The sequence below is a fragment of the Crotalus tigris genome, unplaced genomic scaffold, assembly GCF_016545835.1.
Source record: "Crotalus tigris isolate CLP2741 ecotype Arizona unplaced genomic scaffold, ASM1654583v1 scf7180000018376.1261969, whole genome shotgun sequence".
NCBI lineage: Eukaryota > Metazoa > Chordata > Lepidosauria > Squamata > Viperidae > Crotalus > Crotalus tigris.
The window spans coordinates 882950-909917 of NW_024096972.1; the positions used below are offsets into that span (position 1 = coordinate 882950).

The window sequence follows — 26968 nt, forward strand, 5'->3', positions numbered from 1 at the left end:
TGGAGGGTTTTAAGAAGAGACTGGACAGTCACTTGTCTGTGGTGGTGTAGGGTCTCCTGCTTGAGCAGGAGGCTGGACTAGAAGGCCTCCAAGGTCCCTTCCATCTCTGTTCTGATTCTAATTCATACTGTAGGCATTTCAAGGCATGCCCATCACTGCTGCAAATACTGCATTCTGAGTCCATTGAAGCTTTCAAATGGTCTTCACCAGTAGCCAGAATGCAAACTTGCAGGATTCAATGAAACAGCTGCCATTTCAATTCAGAATGAAGTGGTTATATTAGGGAAGCTACTTCTGCAGCCATATAATCTTGGAAACAGATTTGACTGCTTCAACAGATTGTAGACAGCATTGCATTCACATTTCTGTGCTTTCTGAAGCACTTTTTTCTACTCAGATCTGAAGGGCTTCAAAGCCCAAATATATAGATGTCTTCTCAATTCATATCTTCTTCATGGAAAACACATGATGTATGTTCCTTAGTGTTCGGGTTCACCCAACACTCAAAGGTTTCTCCCATGCTACTACTAATCACGGATGGACAACACTTCAGCAGTTGCATTGAGAAGATTTAAATAGACATAACCCTCAATCCACCCACATTTTGGTATGAAGACAGCCTGCAATTATACTTTCCTGCTCCACTTCAAAAGAGATGTTTCCCAGCTTGCTTCAGCACAAGTCCAGCTGTGCGCTTCTCCACTGTAATTTAATTCAATCTAGGCAATGTCTGTGCTCTTACTTGTGGCTGTATATCTGAAGTTTGAAATTCAGACAGCAATTTCTTAAGCTGGCTTCATTTTAAGCTTTTTTCGGGATGAAAAGTGAACAGTTTATGGCTACCATGTGGAAGACCCTAAGTCATAAATTATAAGTTTGCCTGCTAAGCCTGAACAAACAAACTACATCATGGTTTAGGGTTATGTGAGAATTCAGCTTTTCTATGATTTCATGATCTCTCACCTCCCTCTCCCATTCAGTGAGTTAATGGCCCACTACTTGCAGGGATAAAGAACAGAACACCCAAATATAATAAAGTCATGTTAGTCAGATAATTGTTTTTACAGTACTGTACTGAATGTGTAATCTGCCATTTATCAATCAATCAACTAAGACATCTTATATAGATTGGAGGGGGGGGGGAATTGCATCTATATAGCCACCATCCACTTTTGACCATTGAGATAGCAATATGATTTACACCGAGGTGGGCAAAAGTATTCTGAACAAATAGCTTTTTGGATTAAACTTGCAAAATAGCAAAATATGAGGAAATAAAAGGGATATGTAAATTGGCAATAGTTACTTTGCATTTATCACAATATCTTCCAAGGCCTGTCGGTTCTCAAGGCTGATGAAAGGAATATTATCTTTGCAAAATTCTTCATTCCTTGGTCTATAATCAAGCTCACATAGCAATATTCTGGACAGTAAGGTAATTACGTATTTATTTTGGGTCCTCACTGGGGATTTAGGACTATGTGGTACTACAAGAATTCATTCCAATCTAGCCATAGGGTTGAATAATGTATGGATGTTGGTTAGTAATTTAGAAGAGGAAGCAGATAGTGAAATATAGACACCTCCCTTCCTTTTCACTTCTCTCCTGACTATTCATGTTATATACAGCCAGCCAGCCAGAGTGAAGTGATGGTATCTATACTCATTCTAATAGAATCAGAATGAACTCAATTTCTCTTTCCAGCCTTAAGCATGAAATGTAGACTTCTGGTAAATAAAATAAGGGGTTTTGAATGGAATTGGAGACATTTGGGTAAATCATCAATTGCTTCTATTATGGGTATATTTTGATTATAGCAAGGGAAGGTCAGGTACTTTCCTTGAACAGATTTAAGTTTTCTAACTTTTCCCTAAATTTTTCTTTGCACAATTTTTCTTTGCACATCTTGTCTTGTTTTTTCAATTATTCTTAAAGCTTCATCCCACAGTCAGATTGCATTCCTGTATGTTACCATGTTCTGGCCACTGGTTGGTTACGCCAACAATTGCCAGTCCTAGCAGTTCAGTCATTATTATATATTTCCAGGCTGTTATCTCAAAGTTGAATATGATTGATTCACTTTTTAGTTTTGAACATTTTATTTGCTCTGTTTTTCTCCAGATGTTTATTGAATTTTTTTTTACCTTGTTCTTTTCTGGATGATATATTGGAGGACAGAGGATTACTGGTTTCTCAGGTGAAAAATAAAAACAGCCACATGATGTAGTACATTTTCGAAGTTAAAATATTGAGTATAAATGCTGCCTAAATATTTACTTTTATTAAATAAGTATGATTGGCTACCACTACCAGATTTGTCTCTCTGTAATGTTTCAATGGTTCACAGAATGAAGGTTTCAGCTGGCATTAAACTCATAGCTAACAAAGCTCTAGGTCACAATTACCCTGTGTGAAATAAGGCAAAATAAGTGTAGCTGCGGAAATCTCAAATTATGATTGCTAATTTTGATTTGCGGAAGCATCCTTCTTAAAATGATGTCTTTATTAAGGAAAAAAATGTAGATTAAGAAGATAAAATTTGGCCCTGAAGTGAATTCAGACCATTTTAAAAATTCCCTTTCATATGATTGTCTCTGCGATTTAATTCTGTCAATTCAGTGACTAGAAGTTAAATATCTCAGCTTATTAAAATATTTTTAAAAAACTAGGTGATCCAAGTTGTACTTATTTTGGCTGTATTGTTTGAGAAGATATGAGATGTTAAGAATATAGGAGTGTAATGTGTTACTCGTAGTTCTCAACGTACAACCACAATTGTTAGTCCAAAATTTATGTTGTTAAGTGAGAAATGTGTTAAGTGAATTTTGTCCCATTTTATGATTTTTCTTGCCACATTTGTTAAGTGAATCATTGAAGTTGTTAAAATTAGTAACAAGGTTGTTAAGTGAATCTGGCTTCCCCATTGACTTTGCTTGTCAGAACGTGGCAAAAGGGAATCACACTGCAACCATCATAAATATGAACCAGTTGTCAGCCATCCAAATGTAAATCACATGACCCTAGGGATGCTGAAACACTCATAAGTGTGAGAAAATGGTCATATCACTTTTTTCAGTGCCGTTGTAACTTCGAATGGTCACTGAATGAACAGTTGTAAGTTGAGGACTACCTGTACTACAGTATTACTGCAAAAATACCACCCCTCCCATTTGTACATTTAAAACATTTTCTCCTGTTTCTGGTTTGATTTGTCTTAGAAAATCCCATCTGGGATTGCTCTTTACAGAAGCTTATCAGGCTGTACTTTTAGAGCCAGGGGTTAAAATAGCTTGGTATTTCCCTACAAAGTTTGCAGCCCGTGTCTTTTGTTGCATGATCAGCTCTGCCAGCTATAGAAAGGCTGATCGATAACAGCTTGAGTAGTAGAGAAACTAGAAACAGAAGAATGAAAGGTGGAAAAAAAATCAAGAAGAGAGAACCAGTGTCCTAATGGCTCATCTTGGGTAGAAGTAAAAGGTTGTGTTACTTGCAGTGGTTTATATATAAAGTTGAAATTACAATCAAGGAAGGAGCACAGAAAGTTTAATTATTGTAGACTTGGCACTCTGTAATTATTAATTACTCAGGACAAAAAATAACTTATTGATTAGAGCTGATTGCTAATTATCTACCGAGAAGTGTAGTGTTTATCAGGAACTAATGTTGTATATGTCTTGAGCTGGTCCCCAGCTGGATTAACTTGTTAACCCATCCTCTTGTTTTCTGGCAGACTGGACAAATTTCCAAATAAAAAGAATACTTCCTTCCTTCCTTCCTTCCTTCCTTCCTTCCTTCCTTCCTTCCTTCCTTCCTTCCTTCCTTCCTTCCTTCCTTCCTTCCTTCCTTCCTTCCCAGTGGTAAAACACATTTTTTAAATACTGCGTAAGGCTGAAAAATCACATCCTGAAGGAATGGGTGGATGGAGGAGGTAGCAGCAAATCACCACATTCGCTTGGATATGTTGGGGTGGGGAAATTTCCAGAAGATGAGAGAAAGACAAGGAGGCTCTGCTATGGGAGGTTGTTACCCTATATGTCAGAGGAAACATTGCAAATGTTCTTCTCAGTATTATTTCTGGAAAAGAAGATGAACAACACTATAAAAATTGCATTGCTTCTGAGTAGGAACCGTAGCCCTTGTATGCAGAAAGGTCTTATGCTGTGATCTACTAACAAGAATTTGATGGAGCTGGAATGGACCTTGCTAAGTAATTTTTGTTCCTTGTGCTTTGAAGTTTGGGAACTGAAATCAGAACCAGACTATCTAATTAAGGCAACAGAATTCTTAATGCTCCAATGCTAATTGATAAACATGGGAGTCTATGGAAGGAACTGTTTACTTTTCCTAATAGCAACCCTACTAAGATTGCAAAGGTATCTTTCATGTTTGCATGTTTGCATGGGGAAAAAGAAAGTGCTAATGCTAAGTAATTTAAAAGATGAAACACAATTCTTTCCAAAACTTGAACATGCTGAATGTATATGTTGCAAATAGATAATCTCTTGTATCATTTCTAGTTTCACTAAGCTTTTTTGACTTGCATGCAGCTTCTAAATTTGAGATGCTTATCTAAAGTATGAAAGACTTGCATGTTAGAGGCATTAGTTCAGCAAAACCCCAAAGCAAACTTCAAAGGCCTTTTTTAAAAAAACATCATGCCTGCATTTTGACAGAATATGCTAATCTGATGGATGCTATACACAAAGGATGAATCTCCTTTTCCATTGTTGTTTATTCTAAATCCATTAGAAGTGGAGATCATCATAAAAACACTATATGTTTAAAGCAGCCATGTACTCCAAAGTTTCCAGATTGATAGAGGATAAAATTCCTTTCCTGCAACTGGACTTTGAGGACCAGCTACGTACTTTTTTTTTAATCAAGACCATGCTTTCATAGCAAGTTTTTCACCCGAAGTGTTTATAGCCACACAGCAATTGTTTGGTTAGCTACCATATTACTAGACAACCAGTTCTGAGATGCAAACTTCCAGATAAGTTGCTGTTTTATGTCTCTCTTTGCTCCTTTCTAGTGGCTGTCCATATTTGTTCAGGCCAGACATACTATCCCTAGCTACTGACAAGAAATTTTAAACTGTATTGAATAATACTGCTCCACATTGTATACGCAACAAGTGTGATGGAATTAATATTTTTTACCAGTGCCACTGACTGACCAGCCCAACAATTAGTAGTTCTTGTCAACTTAAGAGAAGCACACAAACAAAAAAAACCTTTAATAGCACTCTGTCTTATGTCTAAAGTTAAGATTCATTATGTAAGCTTTGCTTAAGCTTCACTAATCTTTGTCTAACTTCCATATTAAACTATAGGAAGACACTGATGATGTTAGACAAATGAGATAAAGGTAACTTTTTATGAAAAGACAAGAAAATGTGCTTGTTTAGGATTAATCGATGGTTCCTTGGAAAAAACCTGCTCCCTTACTTTGAGTACTCTGATTTTAACATAAGATAATGGAAAAGGGAGATGCCTTGCACAGCAGTTGTGTTGACTTAGATTAAGGTTTATCATTAGTGTAGCAGGGCTGGCTGAAAGGCTTTGCAGGAGCCTGCCTGGGGAGAGAGAAGCTTGGACAGCTGCTGCCGATTTTGGGTGCGACTGGCATGGATTTATTTATTTATTTATTTATGAGACTTATATACCGCTTTAAGTGCAAGCACTCTCTAAGCGGTGTACACCAGTAAGCAATGTATATATATATTTACATTGCCCCCAACAATCTGGGTCCTCATTTTACCTACCTCGGAAGGATGGAAGGCTGAGTCAACCTTGAGCCGGTGAGATTTGAACCGCTGACCTGCTGAACACAGTCAGCTAAAGTGGCCTGCAGTACTGCTCTCTAACTGCTGCGCCACCTCGGCTTGGACAGAAGGAAAGAAAAAGGAGGAAAGAAAGGGGGTGGGGATGGTTGCTGTTGCTGTTGTCGGAGCGAGACCAGGTGAAGTCAAAGAGGGATTTGAGGTTTTAGCTGATCCCTTTCTGTGAAGGAGAGGGAAGGAGAGAGTGAGAGACACTGAGAAGGTGGAAGTTTATTGCTTTCTTTCACAGGGAGGATATCCCGAGTGGAGGCAAGAGAGAGAGTGAGGAGAGAGAAAGTTGCCGGGGTTGCTAAATTCAGATTTTAACAATAAAGGAAAGAGGGGAGGGGTTTTGACACCAACGAGACCTGAGACTGTGAGCAATGACAGAAGAGAAGGAGAGGCTGGTTGTTATTGCTTTGGAGACTAGCAGCCATCTGAACTTTGATTATTATTACTTATGCAAGTTATAGGCATTGTGGGGAGTTGCCCTTGTGGCGTGAGCTGTTACTGCAGAACGCTGACGACTTTTGTTCATGTTCCTATCGCTGCCTGGAGCCAGGGTTTTCCCCACCCCATTTGTTTCCAAATGGTCGCTGTGAAATCATTGACTATTGCTGCTATGACTGCCTGGGGCTGTTAAACACCGTCACACATTGATTATCGGGGCTAGGGCTGGTCATCTTTATTCCGGAAAGCCCCCCTTTGACGACAAGAGTCTGCCACCTCCTCACTTTGCATGAGCTTTAGCTAACAAGAGTATCCAGCTCACAGTAAGGGACAAAGGAAAGAGGGGCATCAGGAGATGAGAAGCGAGCACATAGGACTGTGATCCACATTTGGGCTGCTGGCCAGAGGTTTCCTACGTCTGCTTTAAATAGCTGTAATCAGTGCCTTTTTTCTAAAAAAAGGGTGCCAGAACTCACACACGTCTATACACCCGCCTTGCCTACCGTACAAGGTTCCATCCAAAAAAGGTGCCGGAACTCCGTTCTGGGCATTCTGTGAGAAAAAAAAGCCCTGGCTGTAATACAGATTGATGGTGGTCTTAATTAGACATGTTAATTAAGGATAACTTGTCTGTGCAGAAACATACATACTCATGCCGTTACATAGCCTGGTTGTGGGTAGGGTTGGAGTTTGAGGTATTAGCTACCCCACTGCATTACAGGCAGAGTTCAGGTCCACTTCCCAGTTTATTATTCCCTTATTCCCATAATAGTCAACTCTATCCCCTACTTCTAGTCGTTCCCAGCAAGACCCAGTTATTGCTTTACCCCTCACTTGACTTTTAGCTTTAAGAAGAATAACAGAGAAAGGAAAGTGTAAATATGTTGTAGAGGAGGAGGAAGTGGAAAGAGAAGGATTAAAATTTGATATGTCTTAGAAAGCCATTAGTGGCTTAATGCAGCTCTGAAATTGAGATGATGGGATAATCTTAAAGAAAGGAAATATTATTTGCTATTGTGTAAACTGTCAATGACTCTGCGACCTGGCAAGACAGCTGGCTTTTGGGTGCATTTCCGTGTGTGGTAACATACAACAACGTGAAACCTTGAAAAGCAGCTCTGAGGCTGGATCACTCTGATTTCTTCCTACATGTTGGGGGTCTTGATTTGTATTTTCTCTAAGAACCACAAAAACAATTAAGCTGTTCTTAGTTTGCAAGCATTACAGGCAGCAGCTCAGATATTGCCCTGGATAAACAAACAGTCTTTGTTACGTGTGCAGCTTTTGCTTTGTTTTGCTTTCAAGAGTGCAGATTCTACACAACATCTTCTCCACTCCATTTCCATTGCTGTGAGGCATCTGCCCTTCGACTGTGTGGTTTGTGACAGAGGAAGTTGATTTTTGCCTTGATTTATTTTTAAACGGAAAGATGAAGACACCCGACATTGGAAGCTTGTAGGAATTCTGGAGAAACAGCAGAAGAACAAGGAAAAACACACTTGCTTTGCTTTTGTTTTTAATGGGATCCACCAGAAAAAAAAAACCTAATCCTGATCTTTATGGGAATTGCTTGCCTCTCTGCAAACCATGCAGGCTCAAGTGATGGATTTTAACTCTCCATGTAAAAACCATCCTCCCTTATTCCTTCTGTCACGGGTACTAAATCAGTAGATAAGAAAAAGGAGGAAAACTGAAATGGGGAAAAAACTTCCAAAGAAATATAATTTGAAATGGCTGAGACCTCCTTAAGCTAGCAACAGTCTCCTCTTAGTGTAGTCCAGCGTCCTACACATCTTTTGTTTGTGTGAAGATTGACTGGCTTATGTGCTACCGTTTTAGTCCACGTGAAATGGCCACTTCTGAGATCAGGAGCTGAAGGGTAGGTGACAACTAGGAAATATTGTAGTAGTGTGCAAAGTTTTTGGTTGAGCCTGCTTTGTGTCCCTAATTTGTCTGCTGGTATTGAGCAGACATTATGGTATTGAGATGGCATTGGAGGGAGGGAGAGGGAACCAGGGGGGTTACATTGGCCTTGTTTCTAAAGGTGAACTCTGTAGTCATTTGGTCTCATTGTATTCAGGAAACGATCTAGAAGGGTCTTCAAACTTGGCTGCTTTAAAACTTGTGGACTTCAACTCCCAGAATTCCTCAGCCAGCCATGCTAAGTTTGGAGACCCCTGATCTAGAACATGTGTGTTTCCGCTCAGCCTATTTTCACCAGCCTTTATTTTGTGTGTGTGTGGCTTTAATACAGGGGAGGGGTCTTCAGACTTGGCCCTTTTATGACTTGTGGACTTCAACTCCCAGAATTTCTCAGCCAGGCATGCTTTGATTTTGAAGAGAATTTATCATTCTTTGAAAATTATTACTATTGGATTTATTATTTGGTTTAATTATTATCTGATGTTGAAGATAATTAAAATAATTAGTACTTGAGAACCTTTGACTTGCAAAATTGATGTCACTCCCTGTGGGTAGATCAGATCCCAAAATCAACTCTACCGGAAGACTGGAACTATATACTCTTTTCAGATAGGCTATAATAACAGAATCATGCAAGTCAAATTGTGCTTTACCTCTCTCCCTTCTTATTCCCTGGTGTATGAGAATGGTGTTGGCCTGAGCTGTTTTGAATATTATCATGCTTCCCAGGATTTCATTAAAGAAAGTTTCAGCATTTTTTGCTTAGGTAGTACTTCTTGCAAATTTCTGTCAAGGTCATCTCCCTTACTTTTTACAGGACCCAGTGGATCCAATCATATTATACATTCCATTTTCTTACCAATAACAACATTGTCTCTGATATTGCTACTGCTCTGCAGGTTTTTGAATGTACAGTCAGGAAATACATGGACAAGAATGGGCAGGTAGGTGAACTTTGCAAATAAATGGCTGGATGGGTATATCTATTTACTACTAAAAGCTCTCATTGATATGACCTTTAACTGGGCAAAACGGTGCATAATAGGACAATAATTTTTGAATCGAGGACCCTCAGATGGGCTAATTTGCAGAATGTGTCCAAAAGCTGGGACCCATGACACCTGAGGAATGAAATTTGGGAAAGTTGTGGCTGCTTCAGTGCTACTGGCTTCTGCTGCATTCACATGGTCTTCATTTCCAACATTCTGTGATCTTACCCTTTTTATATTACTCCATTCACACACACTTACATAGAATAAATTAGATTAATTTGCATTCTGTACCCTGTGGTAACAATTAACTTCTTTTTCTTTAAGGATTGAAAAAAAATTGCCTACCTGCTATATGTAGAAGAGACCCTTCTCTTTTCCTATTGACATCGTATTTTACTTTTCCACAGTGTAGCTTAAAAGGTGTCATGTCCTCTTATCTCCTTCTACCACCTCTCAAGTAGGAGGAGATAGGGTTTTCCATCCAGTCTCTCAACCCCTTGCTCCGTCCCCAAATCAGCAGCAGCCACTGTCCTGGGGGGGGGGGAGTCTACCTTCTTGCAAACACAAAAGACCTATCTCTTCCCTCATCTAGGACAGAGAGGCAATTTCCAGAATTTGACCTAAGAATTACTTTATTTAGAATGGCTTGCTTACTTGAACAATTTATTTAATCTGTACTTGTTCAAATCAAATCTATTCATGTGCTGGCTACAAATTAGCAATTTTTCTTTTTGTTTCTTTTCTTTTTTTTAAAATTGTATAAATTTTTCCAGAAGGATACCTTCAAGTTCAGGTTTCCTGTCTTTTCTCTTCAACATTATCTCTTGAACAATTTGAATTGCTTATGCCGTAAGACAGGAGTCCCTAAACCCCGGCCCATGAACCAGTACCGGGCCGCGGCATGCCAGCAACCGGTCCGCACAAGCAAGGAAAGCCCCATCCAGAGGATGCAGGCAGCACACAAAACCATGCCCCCTCCGGTCTGCGAAAAAACCTCTCTCCACGTAACTGGTCCCTGGTGCCCAAAAGGTTGAGGACCTCTGCCGTAAGAAACTTATGATAAGTCTCAAAAATGCTTGATATTTTGGTCACCCTAAAACAATATGGGAAATTACTATAATTGGCATAGGTATAATGTTCATAGTTTTCTAAATATGTTTAGCATGTGGAAAGAGCTATTCTCCACCACATATATCTATTTCTTATTAACATGCCCTTTCTATTTTTCAGCTTTAGCTTTGCATCTGCATTGGATTTCCACTGGCCTTATAAAATCAAACTGTGATAGAGTGTCTGATATTTTTGATGAATTAGGGACAGTGTGGAATTATGTTCCCTCTAGGTCTTGTAAATTAGATGTGAACAGCTACTTCTCATTTGATTCTCATAGTAGCTTAGTAGAGGTGGGTGACAAATAGCAAGTTTCCCAAGGCTACCTAGTGAGTTCATGGCTAAATAGGGCTTTGAATTTGACTTCTAAATCCTTCAACCCCCGCAGGCTTTTAGGGATCAGTGGCAGGGTTAAATTGGAAATGATAGCGCAACTAGCCAGATATCTGTGAATGAATCCATCTGACATTTTGGCTTTGGCTAAAATTGCAAGATACTTACCTGATGCATCCAACTTACGTCTCCTTTGAATTGTAATGTGTCGTAGCCAAAAAATACTAGATAGATCAATGAGCAATTTACAGATAGGCCTCAGCTCATAATCATTCATTTAGCAACTGCTTGAAGTTACAGCAGCGCTGAAAAATGTGATTCATGATCCGTCCTTGCCAGCATCTCCACAGTCATGTGATCAAAATGTGGATATTTGGCAATTGACATTTTATTATTTATTTATTTAGCATATGGCATGCTGTGTCAGGGAAATCTACACATGCTGGACACACAGTGCAGTCCTGACAGCCTAGATTGTTAGTTCATTCTGTTCGGCATTTGCATGTGGACCGCAGGGAGTCAACTGGTTTTACGTAAATTGGCTGGCAATCTTCAGGTTGCTGGCTCTTCTAAGCTCCTTTGCTGGTCTCGCTTTGCCTCATGTCGTGATGCCTCGTGTCCGGCCAAGATCCAGTGACAGCTTTTGCACACATCAATGTAGCTAAGTTTTTCCTACCAAAGTGGTACCCATTTACTGTATCTATTCACAATATTGCATGCTTTTGAACTGCTGGGTGGGTAGGAGCTAGGGACAAGCGCCAAGAGCTCACTCTGTCTCATGGAGCCGGGCTCAAACCACCAAAATACAGATCATTTCTGGCTGGCAGTTCCAGTGTCATTAAGCCACTGCATGTATTTACAACAGTTGCAGCATACCATGGTCACATGATTGGCATTTGTGACCTTCCCGGGCTCCTGACAAGCAAAGTAAGTGGATTGTAGGCATGTATCAAATATACTTATTAACATTTTTTGCTTGTTTTATTTTGTTTTATTAGCTTTATATTCTAGTTTTCTTCTAGGTAGAGCTTAAACTGTATTAAAAGGGGAGGGGAAGTAGCTAAGACCATATACTATGTCATACAGTGCATATAGTAAGAACACCTTTCTTTCTTTTTTTCCAAATGACATTAAGAAAGTGCTTGGGCTGAAACAAACTGATTATCCCAAAGTCACCCAGAGTGAGCTCCCTCTCAAATGAAGACTTGAATGTGTATATTCCTGATCTTAGTCCATTGCTCCAACCACATTAGCTCTGCTTTAAAATACTCTTGGTCCAGAATACTCAGATGTAGCACTTCACAGTAGCTAAACCACAAAAACTCTACTCTTCAAGTGCCACTCTCTTTTTTTTAATGCTTTATTAATTTTTAAGAATTTTTAAGAATTACAATCTTTAGTGCTTAGTAAACAACATGTTGTCTGGGTTCGTATATTTAACATTAACTTCTTCAATATAAATCTATTCAGTACTGCACAATTCAGTATTTTTTCCCTGATCCTCCTTTCTTCCCCATATTTTTTTCTATTTTCCCCTCATTACTCAATTACAATTCTTGGTACTATTGATGTATACAAAGTTAGATATAAACATCTTCATCGTATTTTACTAATATTATACAAATAATAATATCAATTCATAAATCAATATCCTGTTTTTTGTGCTCTTGTTAAAATTTGATTTCCCATCAATATTTGAAGTATCTTTGTCATTTATGATTTTCTCCATATTAATTACATTTATATAGCTAAAAAAAATATATCAAGTGCCGCTCTCTATACATAGCCTCTGGAAAGCCTTGCTTTAGCAAATAGGAAGAAATTGCTATCATAATGTTAAGAAAGCCTCTTTAACTCTGGCATTTAGTATTTAGAATATAGGTTCCATTGTCTAGCTGACAGATCTTTTTATAAAACTGGAATTTAAATGCTATAGAATCTATTTCCATATAGACTAATTAATTCATTAGTTGAATAGTTTGCTTGATTAAGATGTTGCATGTAAGATTGCTCCTTGACTAAAAAGCATTTAACTGGCTGAAAGCTTTGCATATTAAAGAAAGGATTAAAACATTTTTTATGAACTGCTGAAACAGAGATGGGAGTAGGGAAAGAAGGTAGATTGCACAATGACAGTTGTTGTTATGAAATAGCTTTTTCCAGTCTAGTGCCCTTTAGAAGTGTTGGTTGACAACTCCCACCCATCTGCTGTTAGGGCATGGATGAAGAAGACACCAGATTTCAGATGTGATATAAGTAAAAAAAGAAAAAGAAACGTAGCTTTACTTGGACAAGGTGGCTAAATGTCACTGCAATACAGCATCAGGATGTGCCACAGCCCCATCAATATTGACTTGACCTCTTGAGTTGTATTTAATGAGATATGTTTAAGATTTTTTAGGATGGAATTGTGTGACTTGCAGCCATTTCTGCCATAGGCAAAGGTTGTTTTCAAGCTAAGCGGGGTCAGGCACAACTAGAGTTGGACAAGCGGACTTTTAAAGAAAATGCTTGAGTGCTGGAGGGGAAACTAATACAGCAAAACTGTACAGCCAGAGGCAAGGTCAACTTCAGAGAAGAACAATATCTACGTCTGGCACTAATTCTCTGATCTTTAAATGCTAGAGGTCAAACAAAAATGGTGGTTTGTTTATGGTTATGTATTGCTTTTATCTTCTTTAGAGATCTTCTATTTTCTTCTTGACCGGAGGTGATGACAGAGAGGGAATTCTGATGTATAGAATAATTACCTGGTACTGTATATAAAATGTTGGAATTGCTCAGAGAAGCAGCTACATGACTAAGCTTTATATTATTTAATTTGTCAAAAGTCTGCTGGCTTGGAAGCTTATTCCTTCCACCGAGTTATATATAAATCAAGAGTTTTCATGCTGGATTATTTAATGAATGAATCTTGATTTTGAGCCTTTGTTTTATATCACATTACCTTTTCTTTGTTATTATTAAATGCTGCTGGTAACAACTTTCACTGATTTCATAGGTAAACTTTCTCCAGGATTATCTTCCTCAACCTGGCCTTTTATGTTTCTCAATGGTGCATTCATTGCTGTTGTAACTGAGTTCATCCACTTTGCTTTTGGCCATCTTCTTCTTTTCTATCCTTCCACTTTTTCCAGTATTATGGACTTCTCAAGGGGATTTCACATAACATGTCCAAAATATGACAATTAGAGCTTAGTCATTGGTCAGTAAAAACTGGGTTGATTTCCCCCCCCCACTTCCCTACTTGTTTGTTATTTTAGTTATCCATGGTACCCTCAGGCCTCTTCTCCAACATCAGAGTTCTGAAGCAACAATACTCAAACCCAGACCTTGAGCTTTGATTTCCATAGAGTATCACAAGGAAAATCATTCCCTGCACGATTCTGATCTTTGTAGATATAGACACACCCCAGGATCTAAATATCTTTTCCAAGTCCTTCATTGCTATTATACCAGTGTTTCTCAACCTTGACAATTTTAAGGCATGTGGACTTCAATTCCCAGAATTCCACAGCCAGCATTGCTGGCTGTGGAATTCTGGGAGTTGAAGTCCACATGCCTTAAAATTGTCAAGGTTGAGAAACACTGTATTATACCATATGTGTCAGCCTTTCTAAATAGACTAGATAAGAAACATGTTGAGGAAACTCTGCTTTATGGTAAAGTTACATTAACAGAAGCTTGGAAGTCTGAAAGTGCTCCCCCCCCCATCCCTTTTACAGCCCAAAAAACTAGGGAGGGTCTCTTTGGAGCCTCTTGTTCCGTCCTCATTCCTGCTGCAGGCTAAGCTGCCTTTTATCTGATTGTTCCCCTGGCTGTGTTGCCATCTCCCAAGATCATTCCCATAAACCATGATAATGTGCTAGTTTGCAGCACATTTCTTAACTGCTGGTTTCTTCAGTGTTAATAGTTGATCCTAAAAGGAAGAAACTATTCACCATTTTTGTAGTGTCATTTCTAAAGGCTGGTTCCTGTCCCTGTTGTCATTAATTTAGTCTTACATTTAATCTTATACCCATTTTTTTCATTGTGCTCCTTGACTTTCATTATTATAGCCTGCAGAACATATTCAGTTATCAGAGTAGTATCATTAGCACAGTGCAGGTTATTGATCATTCTTCATTCAGCTTTAAAACTAGGCTAAACATTTTCCAGTTTAGCCTCCCTCAATACATATTCAACATACAGGTAAAGAGACAATATAGAGTGTCTCATTCCTTTGCCAATTTGGAGACAGTCTGTTTCACAGTGTTCTATATATTTCCAACTTTGACATTCCAGTTTCCAAACTCAAATTTTCTGTCCTGTCTGTAGATTTCATATGAAGCAGTGAGACATTCTGGAATTCCCATTTTCCTAAGGACTTGATGTTGTTGACATAATCAAAAGCTTTTCTATAGTCAATGAAGCCCATATTGATTTATTTTTGGTATTCTTTGACTTACTTCATTATCCAGTATGCCACAGCAATAATATCTCCTGTTCCTCAGGCTTTCCTAAAATCAACTTAAACGTGGCATTTCCCTTTCCACGAAGGGCTGTAATATAATCCGCACTGGATGATCATAATCCTTAATGATATTTCTTCTGTTGGTTGCCATATTTCCATAGATATTAAATCCATTTCTATAGCTTTCTGGCTTGGTAATTACCAGAGGGCTGATCTGACTTGATCTTTTAGTACTATAAAGAACATCTTCTAAGTTATCTTGGAGGTTGACATCCTTACTGTACAGAATAGTAATATACTCCTCCCATCTGTTTATTTTATTTGAATTGGTTGCTATCTATCCACTGGCATCCTTCAATTTGAAGTTGGGAATTCCTTCCAACTTTGGAGATCTTTCAGAATTTGGTCCTTGTTTTTTCATTTCTGCTTTCATCTTTAAATTTTTCACAAATGTTGAATGCCATCCAACTGAGGGCCCCATCATCAGCAGCAACCTGATTTATCCTGTGATTTCTTTGGTAAAATATAAAACTGCATAGATTTGCTTTCCCTGATACAATATGAAATGATACCCTTTTTTATCACTAAAATGTGATCACCCATTTCCAGCACCTTCTTATATTGCTGATGCCAAATATAGGTATCTGATTGCTTTAGCTGGGCAGCTGGAATGACCTTCACACCTTGAGTGACCTTGCTGGGATTACATATTCTTGGCATACAGTCTCAAAATTGTTTGCTCATCACTCCCAGGAACAGAATAGCAGGACTTGTGTGGAGTTTTTTTCTTGGGAGTCATCAAATCCTTCCCAGAACAGCTACAAATAGACATACAAAACACTGTCTGTATTCACACCTGTGTCGACATTTGCACACCGTGAGAAGTCTGGGAGCTGCAGTCCCAGCATGTATGGAGAATCCCCAAGGTGAAGAAAAGATTGCTTACTCCCTTTTCTAAAAGGACCTTCATGCATTTTCGATACAGCTGAATCTGGAACAATACAAACCTTGGTCTTATTTAAGCCATCATTTTCTATAGAAAGAATGGCTTAAATGGTTCTTCCTACACTTTTAGTGCTTTTCTTCACATGGGTGTACATGTAGTCAGGCAGCAATTGTAATTAACTACTGGGATACAAAGACACAAAATATGTGACTAGCGTAAGATTGGTGCCAATTGGTGATATTTAATTATACATAATGGGGAAATATTATATTTCAGAATTGGAAGGGAATGAAGCATAAGCCAAGTCTCATCTCCTCTGTGGCTCCAAAGAAGATAAGTGATCCCTATTTAATTTTGGACTAAGATGATATTATTAAGATCATGCTGAAGGCCCAAATTAGAAAAAGCTATTTCAAGTGGTAGCAGGCTTACACAATAGATGCAACCTATACAAAATTGTCAATGTGTCCTCATCTATTTTTTCCAGAATAGTCTCTCGATCTGCTTTCTCCCATATTTGCTGGTTGACAGTTTCCAGAATTATTAACTGCATGAGAATGTCCTTCCAATACTTCTGAAAAGATCAGCTTGGAGAAGATTAATCCAGAGGCATTTAAAAATATCTGGTTCTTCTGATTAAAAAAAAAAATCAAAATTTCTCTTTTCTTCTTCCCCCTCATCCTTTAATACAGTGGTTCTCAACCTTTCTAATGCCATGACCCCATAATACAGTCCCCCATGTTGTGGTGACCCCCAACCACTTATACATCACCGGGTGCCAGGGGCGTGGCCAAAGAAAAGGGGGGAAAATGGCGGACAGCCTTGTTTGGCAACCCCTGTGAAATGGTCATTCGACCTCAAATGGGGTCCCGACCCACAGGTTGAGAACCACTGCTTTAATATCTTATGATCTCCCTCTCCTAAATTATCTTACAGGTACTCTTCCACTTAATATCATAATTGGGACCAGAATTTTCATGACTAAGCAAGGAAGCTTAGCGAGTTGTGCCCGATTTTATGACATTTTTTTGCCGCAGTTGTTAAGCAAATCACTGCCATTTTTAAGTGAATCACGCGATCATTAAGCCATATCCGGCTTCCCCCATTGACTTTGCTTTCAGAAGCTGGCTGGGAAGGCTGCAAAGGGCAATCGTGGCCTCGGGACCCTGCAACCATCATAAGTACAGGCTGGTTGCCTTGATCACATGACTGTGGAATGTTGCAATGGTTGCAAAGTGCGAGTCTTGAGTCACCTTTTTCAGTGTCATCATAGCTTCAAATGTAAGTTGTAAGTCAAGAACTACCTGTGCTAATACAAAGATCCTTGAGAATCCTAAAGTAACTTTCTCGCTATTAGAATGGTGGTATTCAATCGCGTTGTTATTTAGATCTTTTCTGTATAAGCAGCCAACTCCTACTCTTAATTCTGGAGGCAACGAAATGATTGCTGTTCCTCAGCAGGAGGTAGGACTGTTGAAAGGCATCTCCTCTGTGGACTCTCACAGTTGAAGCTACAGCCTAATGTGACATGCAAGCTGAAACCACCTTTCCATTCAAACAAAACACTTTTGAACAGTTGGAAAGAGCTTTGCTCAGTTTAGAAAACACTGGTTGGGATTCTACTTCTCTTTGTATTTATGTATATTTATTAGAGTATCTGTCTCTGGAACACCCTTCCCCCCAAAAAATCTGTTGCCTAATCCATTCATACCTACATACTCTTTAAAGCTGGAATTGTTCCAGTCTTAGTATGATTTTTTTTTCCCCACCGTATTTTTTTGCTTCTGAGCAAGTTTGGTAGGTCAGCTCTTGAAAACATAAAAGAAGCCTACATGTATGTAAATTTAGTCTAAAATGTTGGGGGTACAACCTTGTATTCTGAACACTTCAGGATATACTGTAGGGGCAAAGCATCTGTTTCATACTCATCATAGTTATATCTGCCAGCTCATATAATATAACATTGTTAAAAATAGAAAGATCTTTTTTTTTATGTGTCCTAGAATCTTCATTAATACCTCTTGTTTGAAAATGTTATTTGAATGTATCCTATTTCTAGGTGTGGGTAGATGTGAAATGGAGTAGATGTGAAAAGAAGGTGGCACAAACTATTTAAATCTTTGTTCATGGCTATCTAGCAAAAAAAAGGGAACCTTCTTGGGGACAAACAGTCATTAATTCTTTGTAACATTCAGAATTAATTGCATGAGTCTGAAATCACATGTAATATACCATGAATGACAATAGGCCTAAATAATAATCTGACTTACCAAGTATTTCTCACTAATAATAATAATGATGATGATGATGATGATGATGATGATGTTGGAAGGGACCTTGGAGGACATCTAGTCCAACCCCCTGCTCAAACAGGAAACCCTGTACCATTTCAGACAAATGGTTGTCCAGTCTCTTCTTAAAAATATCTAGTGTTCCAAAAGTTCACAACTTCTAGAGGCAAGTTGTTCTACTGATCGATTGTTCTAATTGTCAGGAAGTTTCTCCTTAGTTCTAGGTTGCTTCTCTCCTTGATTAGTTTCCATCCATTGCTTCTTGTCCTGCCTTCAGGCACTTTGGAGAATAGCTTGACTCCCTCTTCTTTGTGGCAGCCCCTGAGATATTGGAACACTGCTATCATGTCCCCCCTCGTCCTTCCCTTCATTAAACTAGCAACTGTTCCTTATATGTTTTAGCCTCCAGTCCTCTAATCATCTTTGTTGCTCTTCTCTGTACTCTTTCTAGAGTCTCAACATCTTTTTTACACCATGGTGACCAAAACTGGATGCAGTATTCAAAGTGTGGCCTTACCAAGGCATTGTAAAGCACTTCACATGCTCTTGATTCTATCCCTCTGTTAATGCAGCCTAACACTGTGTTGGCCTTTTTGGCAGCTGCAGCATACTACTAGCTCATATTTAAGTGATTATCCACTAGGACTCCGAGATCCCTCTCACAGTTTCTACTATTGAGCAAGGTACCCCCTATACTATACCTATACATTTGGTTTTTCTTACCTAAATGTAGAACCTTACTTTTTTCACCATTGAATTTCATTTTGTTAGATAGCGCCCAGTGTTCAAGTCTGTCCAGATCCTTCTGTATCTTAAGCCTGTCTTCTGGAGTGTTAGCTATTCCTGCCAGCTTGGTGTCTTCTGCAGATTTGATGAGTTCCCCATCTATCCCCTCATCCAGAACAGAGCCCTGGGGCACCCCACTACACACTTTCCTCCATGTAGATGAAGTTCCATTATCTTTGGTAAGATCTCCTTCCCCAAGAAATGCCTTGTAGATACAAAAGAAACTAGAAAGCTTAACATTTGCTTTGCTTCTCATCCTCTCCTTTTGCCAAGCTCCTTTTCTCCCATACCTTCTGAATTACAGTTTGTTTTAAATTGAAATGGATTTTGCAGCACTAAAAACAGCTTTAATCCAGATTGCTCAGCAGGGGATTGTTTTAAAATATAGTCAGTGATGGGTGGGAAGTGATATCCTTGATGAAAGCAGCAGGCACAGCAAACAGATTCAGAGATTGCAGAACCAGAAATAATTTTGAAGTATGAAGTCTTAACTTGCTATACGTCGGGAGCTTGCAGGTTGCCCCCATTACTGCAGTGACAAGACCAATAACTTGTATATAAACAACATTTCTTAAAACAGTGTTTCCTGTGTTATACTCCGTAATACCCCGAGAATAATTTTGCTGCCAAAGAAATCCCAATCCCACCTAGCTGAATTCAAATTTTGTTGGTTTTACTTTGTTCTCTATGTCTTTTTCTACAGTGGTTGCATGGAGCCTTTATTATATTGTATTGACTGAACTGCAATGTTCTGAGATGACTTTGTAGAGCAGGGATGTCAAACTCAATTTCACTGAGGGCCGCATTGCAGTTGCCCTTGGGGGGCCGGGTGGGTGTGGCCAGGGTGGGTGCAGCCTACTGGGTGGGTGTGGTGGAGTGGGTGTGGCTTACTGGGTGGGTGTGGCCAGTTCTACATCATTCGCATCAAGGGTGCCTGTGCGGGCCTGGGCAAGAGTGGGATAGATCTGAGGGTCTCTGGCAGAAGGGGGTGGGACCAGGGCAAGTGCCAAGGCATGGTCCACCGGGGCAAGTGCCAAGATGGCCACCACAAAATTGTGCATTGGCTCCCTGCTGGCCTGGGACAGGGCCAAGGCAGCCGGGGCCGTTCCCTCACTGTTTCCAGGATGGCTTCGCGGGCCACATGAAACCACTTCACGGGCCACATCTGGCCCCCAGGCCTTGTGTTTGACATGTCTGTTGTAGAATCCTAGGCTGATATGGAGACTACCCCTCTCTCTCTCTAAGAGGAGGTTACCAGCAATTTCTGTGCAGGGTGCAGGGAAAAGGACAGAAAGCAGAAGCCCATCTGTGGCAAATGCAATTAGTTATTTAACTGTATGGTCAGCCGCATTATTGCTAGCACACTCACTTACAAGATATCTCAAGTGGGCTTTGGAGAAAATAGAGGTAGTCCTTGACTTATGACCCCAATTTAGCCCAACATTTCTGTTGTTAAATGAGACGTTTGTTAAGTGAATTTTACCCAATTTACGACCTTTCTTCCACATTTGTTAAGTGAATCTGTTAAGCTGTTAAATTAGTAACAAGGTTGTTAAGTGAATCTGGCTTCCCTATTGATTTTGCCTGTCAGAAGTTTGCAAAAAGTGATCACGTGACCCTGGGACACTGCAATGGTCATAAACATGAGTCAGTTGCCAACTGTCCTGAATGTTGATCACGTGGCCATGGAATGCTGCAATGGTTGTGAAAAAGTGTGAAAATGGTCATAAGTCACTTTTTTCAATGCCATTGTAACTTTGAACGGTCACTAAACAAACTGTTGTAAGTCGAGGACTATCTGTATAGCTCAGTTATGATGTACTAAGCTGAAGCTGCATTCATTGTTTGGGGTCTGGGGATATATTGATTTGAGAAGGGGGTTAACTGCCTGTTTTTCTTTTTTATTTCAGACTTTTAATGTGGGTGGGGAAGCGGTCTCCCACTTGTAACCAAGAATTTCCTAAAGCAAAGTTTAAGTTCAGTATTTTCCATTGACATCTGTCATCTGCCCCTCTGCTTCCACAGCTGCTGTGTAGTAGTTCTTTATGTTTTGAGCTCACCTTCTGACTCAAGGAAGTCTTTCAGCAGGGCTAGAGGAAATACTTAGAGTAGGCTATGAAGAACAGTTTTTGATGTTTGTGGCTGATGAGAAACATAAAAAAGGAGGATGTATTTCTATAGACTACAGCTGTGACTACTAGACATGAGACTCATCCATTCACTCAGCTGTTCACTGACCCAAAGGGACCATCTCCAATTATTTTTCTTCCTCAGTGTGCAAAAGATTGCATTTCTCTCTCTCTTTCTCTCTCTTGTAGACATATTTATACAATAGAATTTCTGTGGTAGATATTTTTCTTTCCTGATGCCATTAGGCAATAGTTCACTACTTCAGATTCGGTTCCAGAAAGGTGCTTCAGAAATCTTAGGAGCATGAACATACAATCTGCTTGCAACTCTTTAATGCAGCCATGATTTCCCAGGATCAAAAAACATCCTCTACAAATGATCCCAGGAAAAGATGCAGCTATTTTAAAGGATTGCTGGCAAGTGCTCTATTTTCATCCCTCTGTACTTCAGAACCCCTTTAAAAAATATATGAAGCATTGAACAGCCTTATCAGTCAACATTTGGTTAGATCTCCCTAATGACTATACTGGAATCTGGCATCTGGATAGCCCAATTAGTCTGGCTATGCATCATTTGCGGCTCATTGGATGAAGCATACCAGCTTGGCATTGTGTCAGGAGGAAGTCATAATGTAAAAATAAATGTCTAGGGAATGCATTTCACCATCTCATCCACAGTTGTAGACACCAGGCTAGAGAAGGCTGACCTAGAAAAAATAGCTCCAGAATTTTCAGATCATAGACTCACATTTCAGCTTTGTGAGCATTAGAAACCCACACTGTAATTTTTCTATATTTATTACTGTGGCTACCTTCAATCATACCAGGAATTTTTAGTCCTGATCTTCAATGTGATATTTAAAGGCAATTTTTTAATTTAGAATTCTCATCTTAAACACAGAATCTCAGATCAAATTCCATGACTAGAACCTGTTCTGTATTTAAAAATTTCTTAGGAGTTGCAGGTTTAAAGTATGAATCCAAAGCTAAATAAAGGCCAACTCTGCAAAACAAAACAAAACAGTCTAATGAAGAGAAGGATGAAGGGGGACATGATAGCAGTGTTCCAATATTCAGGGGCTGCCACAAAGAAGAGGGAATCAAGCTATTCTCCAAGCACCTGAAGGCAGGACAAGAAGCAATGGATGGAAACTAATCAAGGAGAGAAGCAACCTAGAATTAAGGAGAAACTTCCTGACAGTTAGAACAATTAACCAGTGGAGCAACCTGCCTCCAGAAGCGGTGAATGCTCCAACACGATATTTTTAAGAAGCGACTGGACAGCCATTTGTCCGAAATGGTATAGGGTTTCCTGCCTGAGCAGGGGGTTGGACTTGATGACCTCCAAGCTCCCTTTCAACTTTATTATTATTATTATTATGGATCATCGCACAGTCAGCCAGATGTTCAGACTGGATTTGGCATTTTGCCTACCTATCGAGTCCTTACCCAGGACCTGGGATAGGCAGATGTGGATGCTTGATGGTATTACAGATATCGTCGCAGGATGGAAGCAGTTCCTAGTAAGGCCGCCTTTTGCAATTGACTAATAGCGAATTTGTCAATGCCAATGGTGTTCAAGTGGTGCTCCAGTTGTTTTGGGATTGCACCCAAGGAGCCTATGACTATTGGTACTACCCTTCCTTGCTTTTGCCACAGTCTTTCTATTTCTATTTGTAGGTCTTTGTATTTTGTTATCTTCTCCAGTTCTTTCTCTTCTATTCTGCTATCTCCAGGCACTGCCACGTCCACTATCCAGACTTTTTTGTCTTTCTTATCGACAATTGTTAAGTCTGGGGTGTTATGTTGCAGGTGCTTGTCTGTTTGAATTCTGAAGTCCCAGAGCAGTTTAATTTTATCATTTTCTATGACTTTCTCTATTTTATGATCCCACCAGTTTTTGTTTACAGGCAAATGATATTTTTTGCAGATCTTCCAATGCACCATTGTTGCTACTTTGTCATGCTGCTGCTTGTAGTCAGTCTGTGCAATCTTCTTGCAACAGCTTACCAGGTGGTCCACTGTTTCTTCAGCTTCTTTGCATAGGCGGCACTAACTGTCTGTTGCTGTCTTCTCAATTTTGACTTTATATGCATTTGTCCTTAAGGCTTGGTCTTGTGCAGCCAGAATTAGTCCCTCGGTCTCTTTCTTCAATTTTCCTGCTCTTAGCCATTGCCAGGTCTTGTTATTATCTGCTTTCCCAGCTATTTTTTTAATGTATTGGCCATGTAGTGCTTTGTCTTCCCATGCCTCTATTCTGTTCTTCATTTGGTCTTTCTTGTAGGCCAGTTTGGTCTCTCCAGTAGTCAGTAAGCCTTCCTGATATACTAATTTCAGTGCATCTTCATCATTGTTCTTCAGATATTCTTCCAAAGCTATTTTTTCTTCTTCAGCCATCTGATGTACTTGTAGCATTCCATGCCCACCTATTTGCCTTGGTAGATAAAGTCTGTCAATGTCACTGCGTGGATGAAGGGCATGATTCATTGACATTATTGGTCTTCCTATCCATTGCTTTTAATTCTGCTTGAGTCCAGTCCACTATTCCAGCTGTGTACCTAATGACTGGAATTTCCTCCATTGAGTTTGGACTTTAAGATCTTCACTTTCTTGATGTCTTCACCTCTAATCTTTTTCTTGACTTCAGTGTGCTTGATGTTGTCAGCTTGAAGGATACCCAAGTATTTGTAGTAATCTTCCTCATCCAGACTCTTAATGTTATTTTCGTGGGGCATCTTGATTCCTTCAGTTTTCACTATTTTTCCTTGTTTGATATTAAGTGTGGCACATTTGTCCAAGCCAAACTCCATTACAATATCTTGGCTATATATACGGACAGTGTTGAGCAGCGATTCTATTTCAGATGATGTTTTTCCATACAGCTTCAGATCATCCATATAAAGGAGGTGGGATAGTCTGGCAGATGTTTTTGATGTTTGATAGCCATGTCCTGAGTTATTCAGTATTGTTGACAGAGGAAACAGTGCAATAACAAATAGTAATGGTGATAATGAATCTCCTTGAAATATTCCTCTCTTGATATTAACCTCTCCCAGCCTCTCACCATTGATCTGCAACTGTGTCTTCCATTGTGCCATCGATCTTTGCACAAATTTTCTGATGTTTCTACTGACTCCTGTTATTTCTAGGCACTTTATTATCCAATCATGTGGCAGAGAGTCAAATGCCTTTTTGTAGTCAATCCATGCCACATTCAGGTTGGTCTTCCTTCTCTTGCAGTTTTCCAAGATCATTTTGTCTATTAGGAGTTGATCTTTTGTTCCTCTGCTATTGGGGCGGTTTCCTTTCTGCTCAGGTGGAAAGAGATTGTTTTCAACTAGATGCTGTTGTACTGCATCAGCTACCACACCAGTTAGTAATTTGAAAGTTGTTGGTAAGCAGGTAATTGGCCTGTAGTTGCCTGGTGTTGCCCCTTTTGCTGGATTTTTCATTATTAGGTAGGTTTTCCCAGTTGTTAGCCACTTTTCAATTTCTCCTCCTTGTAGTATATTGTTGAACTGCTTGGCAATGAGTGGGTGTATAACAGTTAGATGTTTCAACCAAAACTCATGCAGTTCATCTTCACCTGGTGCTGACCAATTTTTGATTTTCCTTGCTCTTTTTTCTACCATTTTTGTTATTACTAGTTCTTTCATTTCAACTTCTGTTTTATTTGCATCCACCTCTTTTAACCAAGCCGCATCCTTGTTGTATTTCTTTGGGTTATCCCATATTATTATTATTAATAGTATTATTATTATGATTATGATTATTATTTAAAAAAACAAAACAAAAACCTACATTTTTAACACACGAAACTGTAATCCTAGAAATAACATACTTTTAACTCTTTTTAGGTAAAAGGAAAAAACAAGTGGGTCATAGGCTTCTAATATCAGTTATATAAATACTGTCTGTGTATTCATGAAACCACATTTTAGAGAGGGCATTGTTGCCAGGTACTTAAAGAACTTGTATACATCTGCTCCTCCTTCCAACATGCTATATATTGATCAGCTATGTTCCTTTCACCTAGATGATTATTTTTGAAAGCCATGCAAAACAATTCAAGAGTCCTAATAAGGGAAAAGTGAAATTTCTAAGAACAATTCCAGTCTGTAGCCAAAGCTGAGTTAGACACTTGGACTCCAGAAAAAATACCCATAAAATGGAAACATCAATAGGCTGGTGGTGCTCCTTTGTCCTCATGTTTCATGCTTCAGCTGTAGATTTACTGCACATTCTCTGATCATGTTTAAAATGGAAAGAGGTTAATGGGTTCTCCTAACCAGCCTCATTTGAAATTTGGAATAATTGTCTTACTGGGACAGAAGGGAACTGGGCTGGGAAAATTGCTGCCTGCTGGAGTATGCCTTTCTAGGCAAGATGAGTGATGACATCAGGTACCGGCTTAGCCTCTGCTGGCAGGCTGCTGCAAAGGTCTCAAAGTATGAAGGTGATTTATTAATTACCTGTGAGCTAATAATTAAGTTGAACTCCCATGGAGACCCCCATTGCCTTGATATAACCTTCTCTTACACCATTGAAGACTAATAGGCAGGAAAGTGTCTTACTGTCTAATTGGCCTTAACTTGTACCTTCTCTAGGTAGATGCTGGCACTTTGTAGCACCCACCTAGGCATTTTTGCACACGCAACCACCTCTGAAAGACCTTTGAAAGGTCTGCTGCCCTTCAGGGTTCCTTGCGGTTGCATCAGTGGAGACAAGATATAACTAGATCTGCTTCTGTGGTGTGGGCATAATAAGAGTGTTCTGTTGTTTGGCCCTATACAGAGCTTTTTTTGTCATAGAACGCCCAGAACGGAGTTCTGCCACCTTTTTTGGATGGAACCTTGTAGGGTAGGCAAGGCGGGTTGTATGACGTGTGTGAGTTCTGGCACCTTTTTTTTTTTAACAAAAAAAGCACTGGCCCTATATATCTCTGCAGCACTAAGCATAACATTCTTCATTTCTTTACCTTTCCGATTTTAATTAGGGGAAAAAAAACCTTTTATGAGATTATTAAGGCTTTCAGACAGCTTTTTCTTGAAGTCGACATAGCTTTTCATGTTCTTGGTTAAGGAAAGGATTCTGAAGACCTAGATTTAATTCTTGCACCTGGCCAAGACTGTGGTTGGAAACTTTTCCCTACTATTAGGCATAGAATCTTGTCTCAGAGACCTGTTGTGTCTAGATCACTGGAATGTTTTTTTTAATTTGTTAGAGGAACTTCTGCGTTCTTTGAATAAGCCCATCTGAGAAGTAACTACAATCTCTAGGCGTATTTATCTTCAAAAAATATGATGGCGTTTGCCTGGAAGACTTGTTTTCAGAAAATGCATGCAATTTAATGGGAAAGTAAAATGCCAAACCTCTCACTGTGTCTTGCTGAGCTACTGTAAAAAGAAAAAAAAAAAGGTCCCAGATTGGTACTAATCAATTATGTCTCTAATCATGAGCCTCTCTGGAACAATTAACAGTAAGATATTCATGGAAGTAGGTTTCTATCCAATGGCAGTAGAGAAATGATCCACTGCTGGGAGAGGTCATCCAGATCAGCCTCTCCCAATCTAATGCCTTTCAAATATAATGAACTCTAAATCCCATGATTCCCAAATTTCCCACTGCAGAAACAAATTAAAGTTAGAATCTAAACAGCTTTTAAAGCTTTTTCTTCTGTTCGTTTTTTGCCTTTTTTTTCTTATATGTTTGTACAATAAGTAACAATACGTT

General features: G+C 39.3%; 1 protein-coding gene across 3 annotated transcripts in view; it reads left to right on the plus strand.

The window, feature by feature from the left end:
• SDK2 (sidekick cell adhesion molecule 2) overlaps window positions 1–26968 on the plus strand; it is a 392527-nt gene that overhangs the window by 17310 nt on the left and 348249 nt on the right. The window contains exon 1 of one of the 3 annotated variants that reach the window (XM_039351955.1): window positions 8262–9139. The exons of the other annotated variants lie outside the window; for them this stretch is intronic. Within the exon in view, the coding sequence (XP_039207889.1) occupies window positions 9103–9139 (37 nt within the window). The 5' untranslated portion in view covers window positions 8262–9102. Of the gene's footprint in view, window positions 1–8261; window positions 9140–26968 lie in introns of those variants that run through there. 3 annotated transcript variants of the gene reach the window in all.